Source organism: Patiria miniata, unplaced genomic scaffold (genome assembly GCF_015706575.1).
Source record: "Patiria miniata isolate m_02_andy unplaced genomic scaffold, ASM1570657v1 HiC_scaffold_9, whole genome shotgun sequence".
Lineage (NCBI taxonomy): Eukaryota > Metazoa > Echinodermata > Asteroidea > Valvatida > Asterinidae > Patiria > Patiria miniata.
In genome coordinates, this window is record NW_024037076.1 from 27202934 (window position 1) to 27213853 (window position 10920).

The 10920-nt window shown below is 42.2% G+C and overlaps 1 protein-coding gene across 1 annotated transcript; it reads right to left on the reverse strand.

The window, feature by feature from the left end:
* Positions 1 to 3767: 3767 nt before the first annotated feature.
* On the reverse strand, positions 3768 to 8021 carry LOC119720990 (metabotropic glutamate receptor-like). Its single transcript, XM_038190855.1, has 2 exons — positions 6096 to 8021; positions 3768 to 4274 (listed from the first exon to the last, which is right to left on the reverse strand). Exons 1-2 carry the CDS (start codon positions 8019 to 8021, stop codon positions 3768 to 3770), a joined length of 2433 nt encoding a protein of 810 aa, XP_038046783.1.
* Between the last annotated feature and the right edge of the window lie 2899 nt (positions 8022 to 10920).

Genomic DNA, 10920 nt, shown 5'->3' on the forward strand with positions numbered 1-10920 from the left:
TTTCTGTTTGACTCACCTTGTATAAGGAAAAACCGCTAATATAAACCACCAAAATAGCCACAAATCTACTTTTAAAAATATTGAAGGTAACAATATTAACGGACGTAATTTAATCAAATAAACTTTGTCCTTAAAGAGACGAGATCAGTCAAAACGCAGTTGTGGGCGTTGTTTGCGATTGAAGTGCAAGAGTTAAATATAAATAAATACATTAATATATACGACCAAAAATTCAATAACAGACCCTATGTGTAGGCAATGTACTAATTAGTGTAGTTCGTAACAATTAAAGTACTCCAGCAATTTTGTTTGTATAATATTCTACACATTCATTTTATCTACAAACCTGGTATATTTAATAGAAACATGATCATACCACAGTTGAGCATTTGGTTTTAATCAGAGCGCATTTGAAGAAACCACCAAAACATCCACAAATTTAATAAATGAGAATTGAATTAGGCAACATTAACGGACATTTATCAAATAAACTGGTATTTATCAGACACAAGGTCAATCGTACCACAGTTTATTTTTTTATCAGAGCGCAAGAGTTCTAAATTACAATATTGATAGAAACGACCGAAAAATACACAAATTTAATAAAAGAGAATTGAATGCAACATTAAGAACGGACATATATCACATAAAGTTTTATTCAGCAGACACAATGTCAATCATACCACAGTTAAGCATTATCTTTTTTGATCAGAGAGCATCCACAAATTTGATAAAAAGAGAATTGAAGGCAACATTAAACGGAAATTAATCCAATAAACTTGTGTTTGTCAGAGTCGAGATCGATCAAAAACACAGTTGAACTTTTTGTGGTGATGAGTTCTTAATGTACCTTTAGGCCTGTGGAAACGTCCAAAACCACTGCAGATTTAATCAGAGAGAGTTGAATGCAACAGTAATTGGACTTTATCAAATATACTCGCTTTTGACAGAGACAAGATCGATCGTAACATGAGCAGAGTTATATGTGTTATCGAAATGCGAGATCATAGTGCGCGAGTTGTACATCGTCCATTTAGAATCAAGATTGACGGCTTCACAAACTGTCAGTCTGAAAAGAAACCTGGAGCAAAGTTGCCCTTTCAGTCAAAAACAATCAAGTGACTGTTTTCAACAGTTAAGAGCTCCCAGCCTACATAAAGCAGGATTGACTGGCTGTGACTGTTTATGTAACTTGATACAGCTATATGGCTTTGGGCCTTTGGCTGTAGGTGATTGATAAGCAAGTTGTCTTCTTGCCTGCTTTTGTCTGTTGGCTAAATTGGACTAGTCAGAGTGCTTTCTTGAAGTATGATCTGACTGTTGGTGACTGGCCTGTGTAAAAGGCATGGCAGGGGAAGTGAATGGAATTTTTGACTGTCTATGACTGTTCAAACAGTAGGAGGGTTAATACATGCAGTGTATTATCGCATTCAATAGGCAACATTCGTATAGCAGAACCGCTCAGAGGAATATTTACGTAAAATTGTGTTTAATGTGACCTAAAAAAATCTAGAGCACTGCATGTGCTTACGTGAAAATTTAACTTACTGTCTGGACCGAGATTACATTTAAACTAGGACGGTTGCAGGGACTTTTCATTGAGTCAATTCCAATGCTAACCAGTATCAGCTGATTTATAATTAATGGGGGCCAATGTAGGTTTTTCTCATTAAAGCAGTTGAGTATTTCCCAGATGAGTGTTTTCGATCTTCGTATCGTTAGTTTATGACTTTTTCGAGGCATGTTGGTTTTTGTGCTTATGTAAATTTTCATGATCAAATCATTTATTTCATATATTATATTTATTTATTCCATTTCTTTACCCAGGGGTATGCCCAAACAGTTTAAAACTGGTTTCCATTGGGGCCCTGCATACAATAAATAATGACTACAAACATGTATAATTATACAATACATTACAAATACAATAAAATTCAATGCAGTGAGATAAAACATTATTTGAATAATGCATAGGTGTTAAGCAAATATTATAAATACAATATATTTTAAAACTATTATAACTACATGTACAGTATGAATGCTTTACTATAAAGTTGATTCAGTGAACACGAACAATTTGGATCTATCTTGTAACATCAAGAAAAAAATATTGCTGTAACTATATTCGATGATTACGGGAGGGGCGAAAACCCCGCGAAAACCCTTTTGGGAGAAAACACGGGGAAATTCCCATCCGGCTCCTTATTATCTTTTTATTATTATGGCAACCAAGTTTGTTAACTCCGTAGATCAGCACATATCTAGATTTGTATAATCAGAGAAGACAGCGGCAAATACACAAATAATTATTTGCAGAAATAGTATTACTGACTGAACGTTTTACGTAGTTCAGATTTGAATGAGGCTAGTGAAGTCATGGTTCTCAACTTCACATGTAAATTATTCCAGATGATTGTACCAGTTACAGCAAAGCTTGAGGCATAACATTGTGTTTTTGCAAAAGGAATCCTCAATGCCATATCAGTGGATTGTCTCGTTTCACGAATCTGAATAAGTGGCGTAAACATATTTGTCATATACAAAGGAGTAATTTTCTTTATACATTTGTAAACAAGAATAGCCTTTTTATACTCTACTCTTTCAGCAAATGACATCCAATTAAAACTAGCAAACATATCGGCTGAAGGCGTTAAGAATGCACACTTCAGGATCATCCGCGCGGCTCTTTTCAAACATTTATTAAGAATATTGTCGTTTGCTGCGTCAACATCAAAATATCAGAGTTCGAGGTTTTTTTGGCTGTAGTAGACTTTTTGAGGTCTTTCGTTGTTAATGTGAGATAGGTATTTTGTCAGCAAACATTATGCACAAAGGTTTCAAGAAGCTACTTCTTTTGATGTCTAATTGGAAAACCCCCATTACTGTAGATTGCAAAAACAAGTACCACATACCGAGTGTTGTAGGACTCGAGTCCAGGACTCGGACTCGAGTCGGACTCGAGTCACATTTTTCTTGACTCGGACTCGACTCGAGTCACATTGAAAAATGACTCGGACTCGGACTCGACCTCGACCATGATGACTCGGACTCGAGCTTGGTGACTCGTGACTCGAGTCACGCATTTTCATTAAAAGAAAAAAAATAACGTAGGGATGGAAAAGGATCATAGATGAATAATATTTGGATGATAAAACATGGAGGGAAGGGATGGAGGAGGTTTTTTGGGATGGGAATTAAAAGGAAAACATATTTCGGGTCTAAACAGCATGTGCACACACAAGGTAAACTATACACACTGGGATTTACTTAAAAGACAGAATGGATGATTGAAAAATATTTTTTAAAATTTGATTAGTTTTGTGAACAACTAAGAAAAATTGACTCGTGACTCGGACTCGGACTCGAGGCTTGTGACTCGAAACTCAGACTCGGACTCGAGGCTTGTGACTCGGGACTCGGACTCGAGGCTTGTGACTCGGGACTCGGACTCGGACTCGACGTTGGTGACTCGACTACAACACTGCCACATACAGAGGCCAGAAGTTGACCCCCTTAATTTCTTCGGAGACTTCCTAACTGTACATTGTGAGTGCTGTAATTGATATAAGTCAGCGCTCTCTGGTGTCCAGAAAAACAACAGAGATGTGCGCACAAATAGTTTTTATTCAGCAGGCTCAAATGCCTAATCAAATTGTGATCTTTTGTTCGGTTATTAGGAACTCATGTAAGATGCAGGCTAAAAGAGACCCAGAAAGTAGGCTTACAGTAAAGATCGTGACCAAAAATCACCTCTCCTGATCCGAGGCTCAGTTCGCCACGGGTAAGGCATTCCTCTGTTGCGCATCGGCATATGATGATGGTAACGCCGCTGAAACATTGTCGGCCGAAACCACCCCGCTACTCCTCCACTCGCAAACCTGGACGTCCACCCCGAAGCGAATGGCGTACAGCTTGGGCAGATAGACGCAGAACAGCGTCAGGAAGGAGTTGAGCAGTATGGCAACGCACAGCGTGGCTACCTTCTGCTGAACGGTAGCCGCCGTGATGTAGACGGGCACGGCCGCCATGCCGAAGACCAGCGTGGAGTACACGCTGATGGCGATGAACTTGGACTCGTTGTAGTTGCTGGGTACCTTGCGCGCCTTGAAGGCGTAGTAGCAGCAGGCTAGGACTATCAGCAGATTGCAAAAAGTGGATACCATTGAGCCGTAGCCGAACGCACAGTAGGCCTCGATGTAGCCGGTCGGAGGACTGAAATATAATTTGGCTGGGACTGTTGGACTAATAAGAGTCCCAGAGATGCAGATCACCATCTGGGAAAAATGAAAGAAAGGGAGGACTCAACTTAAATGAAGGGAACAAAATCACTATTGTTTAATTACGATTGATAGCTGCTTCGGTCGTCTTCGTCAACATGAGAAGTTAGTACTTAAGTCTATCCATTGCAATTAATTCGGGATCATTATTGCATAATTGTATACTTGTCCATCTAAATATTGTATACATGTAATTGCAAGCTTATTACTTGAATGTTCATTGTCTGAAAGAACATTTACATGTATAGAGGCGTTTGCCATAGCGTGTAAATATTTAGACGAGTGATTCGGCAGCACCTGGAAATTTTATACTTTCTCGGTCTTTTTGGAAGATTCCTTCCACTGAGCACAGCCATACATTTCTGTCACACTTTTCACTTATTGTGTGCACTAGCATGGCTTCGCCATGACTGCCATGTTCACTGTGGGATAGGGTACTCCCCCCCCCAAAAAAAAAACCCAAGTGAGCATCTTTTTACGTTATTTGCACAAATTTATGACAGAAAATGAAGTTTGTTTATGTGAAAGTCTCTCAGTGTTTGTGATACATGCTGCACGGTCAGTAAGTGTTGTACAGTTTACATGAACAGTATGCACATAGGGGAGTAGAAAATATGTCTCTTTGGATACGTTCTTGTCTCCCCCCAAAACGAGAAAGGGTACCAAATTTTTCTCTTCGGCCAACATTCGGTCTGGGTATTGACCACGGTCTTTAAAAGTTTCACTGATATTCCAGCGATGCATGAAAAGGATACAGGCCTTTTTATGACTACATGTACTCGAAAACACTACCGACACAATGTTCAGAAAAGGCCATTTTCTATATACACATTGACAATAATGGGCCTCCATGGACAATGAAGGAAATAAAAGGAATAACAGAACAGAACATACATTACATGGAATTACATTAATTGAACCTCAAAATGAATTTATAGATAAGGTTCACATTGTCACTGTCCTGTTCAGGTTCTTGCATATTTCATTTTGTCCGTATTTTACATTATTTTCGCACTGTCTGACCCTAGGCTGCCGCACCTCCGGAATGTGTTCTTCAAATTAACCTATCGTCTTGTAGCTTACCCTATACCTGTTTCATAAAACGTTCTGACCATCAAGGCCCTTTGGACAGCAGTAAACTGCGGCCTTGCTATGGCTGCTTTGAAAAGTTATTTTATTTATTCATGTGTTTTCTGTCTTGCAGTGTGCTGGCCATTAAATAACGTTACATATCCCAAAAAATATAGGAAACGTGTTGGTAGTGTTTTTGGGTAGTCACAAAGAAAGACTTGTATCCTTTTCAATGCATACTGAATATCAGTGAAACTTACTGTGGTCAATACCCAGACCGAATGTTGGCCGAAGAGAAAAAATGGGTAACTTTTCCCGTTTTTGTGGGAGACAAGAACGTGCAAAAGGGACATTTTTACTCACCCTGTATTGTGTACAGTCGCAGGTACATTTCCTTACCGAGCTGTTTTATGTTTCTGTTATATTCCAGGCAATGGGTTTTCCCCCTAGGACTGAGGCTTGGCGTTGTTCATTCAAAGATGAACAGGAATATTTTATCATAAGCAAGCGTGTCCTGCAGTGTGGTTTAATTGGATCTGCTCATCCATTCAGTATGCCCCAGTGCTTGCCATCTTTCATAAGAGGGCCGGCCTCATCCTTTTGCCGTCCCAATATACCATTTTTTGAAAAGGTGTGCTAACCAAAAAAGGTCGACTCGATATACGAGGGGAATACCTTATCCCAGTCTTCAATTTAGGTTTTAGACAGGGATCGGATGTATGGTGAAAATGCATAGGTCACACTCACCATTAGCAGAGTAGCGATAAGTGCAAGCGCAAGCTGGGCACGAGGACCGGTGAACCGAGGGCGCTTGTTGGATTTCCTCCCGGCTTCGAAGATCCTGTAGATCCGGTTGACCTTCAACAGAGTCGGTGCGTACGTCAGGGTGAAACACAAGGCAACCATGACCTCCGAGGCACGGCACGAGACTGTCGACATCGGAGCTAGGAGCGTTAAAGGAGCAAGGAAGGCTAGAGTGAGCCCCAAAATGTTGATGCTGCTCAGCTCACGGCTGGCGGCTTTGATCAGCACGTGGTGCCGGTAGTGGAAGAGTCCCAGGGCTGCAAGAAAGGAAAGTACCAGTCCGAGGCCGGAAAGGATCAGGATGACAATAACTGTGGGCTCACTCCAACTTGGAGGCGTCGGAACAATGAGTTGGCAGTGTCTAAAGCTCTGGTCGGGCCACTCATCCCTCTGACACGGCATGCACGAGTTGCCGCTGACGATGGCATGAGTCGGGCATCTCCGGCAGCCGTAGCAGCATTTCTCTTCCAGTGGATCCTCTATGAAACCAGGTGGACACACCTCTCGACACAATGAGACTGGTGGATCTGGAGAGTCCTGATACCACTGCAAAGCACTTGCGTTCAGCTGAAGGGGATTCTCTGCTGATGAGCTCCATTGCCCAACTTCAGTTGCTGTAAAGATGTCGTTGTGAATCTGAAAGTTCAGTATTTTGTAATTCCCGCCAGGATCACCGTTGCTGTCGAATCTGTACTCCCCAACCAACCCTTCAAAAGTGGCGTTTAGCAGGTACGGAAAGAAATCATGGCCGGTGATAGTGTGAACTGTCGAACTGCAGTCGGTGTAATTGGTACAAAGATCGTGCAACGCATCATGAAGAGCATACGAGAACGCGTAAACGGCGTCCACCACAGGGTGATCATTTGCACTAATACGGAACGGACATTCCGTAAGATCGGAGCAATTACGCTCGGCCTTCCACTGAGCTAACCACGGGTTGCCGAGTTTGATCGTCTGCAAGAATCGGTCGTAGTTGAAACCTGGAATGTTCGCGAAGTGCAGCTGGACGAAAAGGCTACCCTGTAACATTGACAGCTCGACGTTGTACCTTGCTAGCGCTTCGGGGAATGCCAAGGCGTCGCTGCCCACAAAGGTGATGTGGGGTAGACTTCCAACGTCGCTTATTGTCGTCAAGATGCCACTCGCTGTCACGCTATCCATAAACATGATGACGACCCTGGCTTTAGGGGAGCTGGACAGTCTGCCCACAGCGTCCCGAAGCTCGGCATCTGTTGCTTGAGAATGTACCGAGACCGAGAACGCAATACATATGCCGTGCTTTTCCGCGAGGTGGAGCAGGCTTTGGGCGCCGTGAACACCGTAGGAGTTCAGCTGGAAATACAGACCGACGTACTTCCAACCAAATCGTAGAAGAATATCGGCAATTGCCGCGGCTTGGAGACTGTCTGGAGGGACCGTGCGGAGAAAATAGGGGAACCGGCGCTTGTCGCTGAGTTCGTTGCTTGTTGCGAATGGAGAGATGACAGGGATGCGATACAGGCTGGCGGCCTGCGCCGTCGTTATTGTAGTTGCACTCGATTGAGTTCCTATGATGCAGAAAAGATTCCCGTACTCTGCGGAACTGATCTTGGTGAACTCGACATCCTCCTGGGGTCTCTCGGATGTGCTTGCCAGGCTGAGCGCCGTCCATATCGACAGAGTCTCCGAGTAGCAGTTGTCGCGAATGTCGTAGCCGATGGTGATATTCGGCAAGAGATCGGTACGATTGTTGATCTCTTCGATGGCGAACAGCAGAATCGCAGACAGTTCGATCCCCCAGTCGGACAGTTTGCCACTGCAAGGAGGTCCAGAAGACCAGCCGTGAATAGGTAAGCTTGCCCCCAGGATAACATGCCCGGGCCTGGTCATGCTGGCGTGTGCTGCACTCGGGATGATGCCGGTGATCGCCGGCCTCGGAACCACTAGAAATAATACTAGCCAGCGAAAAATCATCTTGCGGCTGCTAAAATCACAAAGCATGTACGTCTGGATATCCGAAGTATTATTCTAGTGACTGTCCACGTGAATGTGCGAGAATACCCAAAGCACGTACCTCGTAAATTTGGTTACAAAAATATAGCAAAAGGGTACTGGTAGTTTCTCAAATAAAGCCTGCCGTAAAAAGTAATGTCAGCGTCTTCCGATAACATTCCGATAACAACAGAAGTTTAGACTTCCAAACATTACTTTGACTTTACACGAGAATATAAATCAAAACGGTAACTGCAAGGAGGCTGCTATTTTTTTGTAAACGTGAATCTTCCCTCGAGGTACCTTCACGTAAATGCTCAGAGAACACTGCCTGGTTAATAATTGTTTCTTGATATTTCTACCCATCACCGATGCGATATTAAACCACGAGATTGCAGGTTCGCTCGTACCCCCGCCCTGCAAACAGGGTGCTGGAAAAGGCTGACGGATGCCGCTTCACGGAATCTTGTGATGGAAGTATACGAATGGCATTATGGGTAACTTCATATCATGACCTTCGCATGCAGCTAGCGCGCGCTATAAATAGCAGTTGTACGTGCTGCATGTACGTCACAGGTCACGCAAAACCTATCCAATGAGACCTCGAAGAGATTAGCCCTTCCCAGCGTCCCGTTTGCAGGGCGGGGGTACGAGTGAAGCCCGTCAGCAGATTGCGCATGACCAAAAAAAAAAGCGTATAGGCTGAAACTCTATATCAAAGGCGACCTTTGAGGGAATGCGCCCATTTGGGCGCGGAGCGCGTTTACTACGAAATGACATTAGTTTTACAGATCGTTCAAAAGAAAGAGTCTGGACGATCCCAAAATGTATCTCGGACATTTTGCTGTTTAGTGAACTGTCACACATAGGCCTAATGTGATATTTTTGCTCAAAGTGCGATGGTTTTTTCACTGCTCGAATGTAAGCGAACGGTTGTAAGCGCCGGATTTGAGTGGAACTTGGTTTTTAACATTTTCTCCGTAAATAAAGACATTATGTGGATTTCTGTGAACCAGACCTTTGAAATATGGCTAGAAAATTAATATATATACTACATTTTGGCGATGTCCGGACGACTGAGTGTATTGTTAGGCCTAAAAATACATTCCCCGTGCTATTTCGAGTTACACGTATCCGAAAAAATATTTTATTTTTTTCAGATTGCTATTATCCTAGCAATATAAAAGTTATTTACATTTAAATGAGACATTGAACAAACCTAACATCCACCGACATTTAGTTATTGAATTGTCTCTTTCTAAAATTCGAAACAAACAAACAAACACCCCAACAAACAAACAAACACTGAAAATTTGGTAGGAATGGGGAAAAAATCTATTTTCTAAGAGCACGGAGCACGGACATCTTTAAGGAATTAATTTTAGAAACGGGGGAGGAATAAATAATAACAGGGCTTCACTATACTTAAGGCACTGCCGCGAAGACGTGCATGAAGTTGAACTAAAGGCGGAAGATTGTGTCGAACCAATTTGTGTTCAAATCGTCACACAATATAGCTACAGCTGCAGCTCGCACAAAGCGACTTTTTCTTATTCTCAATTTCGAAATATCTTCCTTGCATAAAATACATCAAAGAGGCCGGGGAGAAGTCAGGCGAAAGCTTTCTGCGTATCCTCGTGACAGAGCACGTCCTCGGTTGTCCTGTTTTACAGTCCGCGGCGCACGTGGCTTTAAAAATAATGAGTCAGGCCAAAAAGGGAAGAAACCAATACTCCCCTCCTAAGATAAAGGAGGTGACACGGAAAAATAAACAAAATACAGCTATCCATTTAATGTCCGTGTTTCTAATTCGACCCAACTAATTCGTGTTCATGCACGAGTCACGTGATTGTGCCATTTAATTTCTGGAAGGAGTAGTATTTTGAGTTTTAAAAAATGAGGATTTGGATCCCCGTGACCCCATGATGACCTTTGACCCCAGTTTAGTCATGTGACATGTTGGGCTGAGCAAATGATATTTTTGACAAAGTTGGGTTGAAATCGGTTAAAATATGTAGGAGCAATAGACATGTCAATGTCAACGTTGAACTAACTAACGGAGATCCATGATGTCAACGTTTGACTAACTAACGGAGAGACATGATGAGTTGAGCTGCTATTCCGCAGCTAAAAACTCGACTCAAACAGTTGTGCAATAGTTTAAAATAAAGGATTAATTGATTTATTTGCAGAACAAAATACATGTATAGCCTCGTCAGTTAGAAACTGCTGTACGAAGAGGCACGAGACTTGTGGTGAAATACAGATACAAACAATAGAGCGTGCAGGCTGACCTCAAAAACCTGCTAGATTTTACGGGAATACAGCACCTCCTGGCACCATGATTGTGAAGGAGCATTTCTGACCTGACAAAGATTATCCACTTAAGGGCAATAGACGGACTGTGTAACAGGCAACAAATAATTGAAAATATTGCGAATTGATGCCTATATCGTAAAATGAAAACTGTTGGCTTCAATTTCCGTTTAATCGATCACGCAGAGAGCAATTGGATACATTCTAACACAGGAGTCTGCGACTAGACTAGTCAGTGTTTGGTACCAAGACGTTCACCTGAAAAGCGAAAATCAACTGGCGAGACTTTTACGCTCTATTACTGAAATTAAACTCGTAGAAGAAGAATGTATTCAAACGTCAAATGGGGAAGAAGGAAATGCTAAGATCAAATTTTATTAAGTAGAATGCAGGTACCACAAGAAATGAAAACTAACGATGAAAACATTAATCAGAACAATCAGTAACTTGATTCGTGCCTGATGACATGTTAGAAACCGAT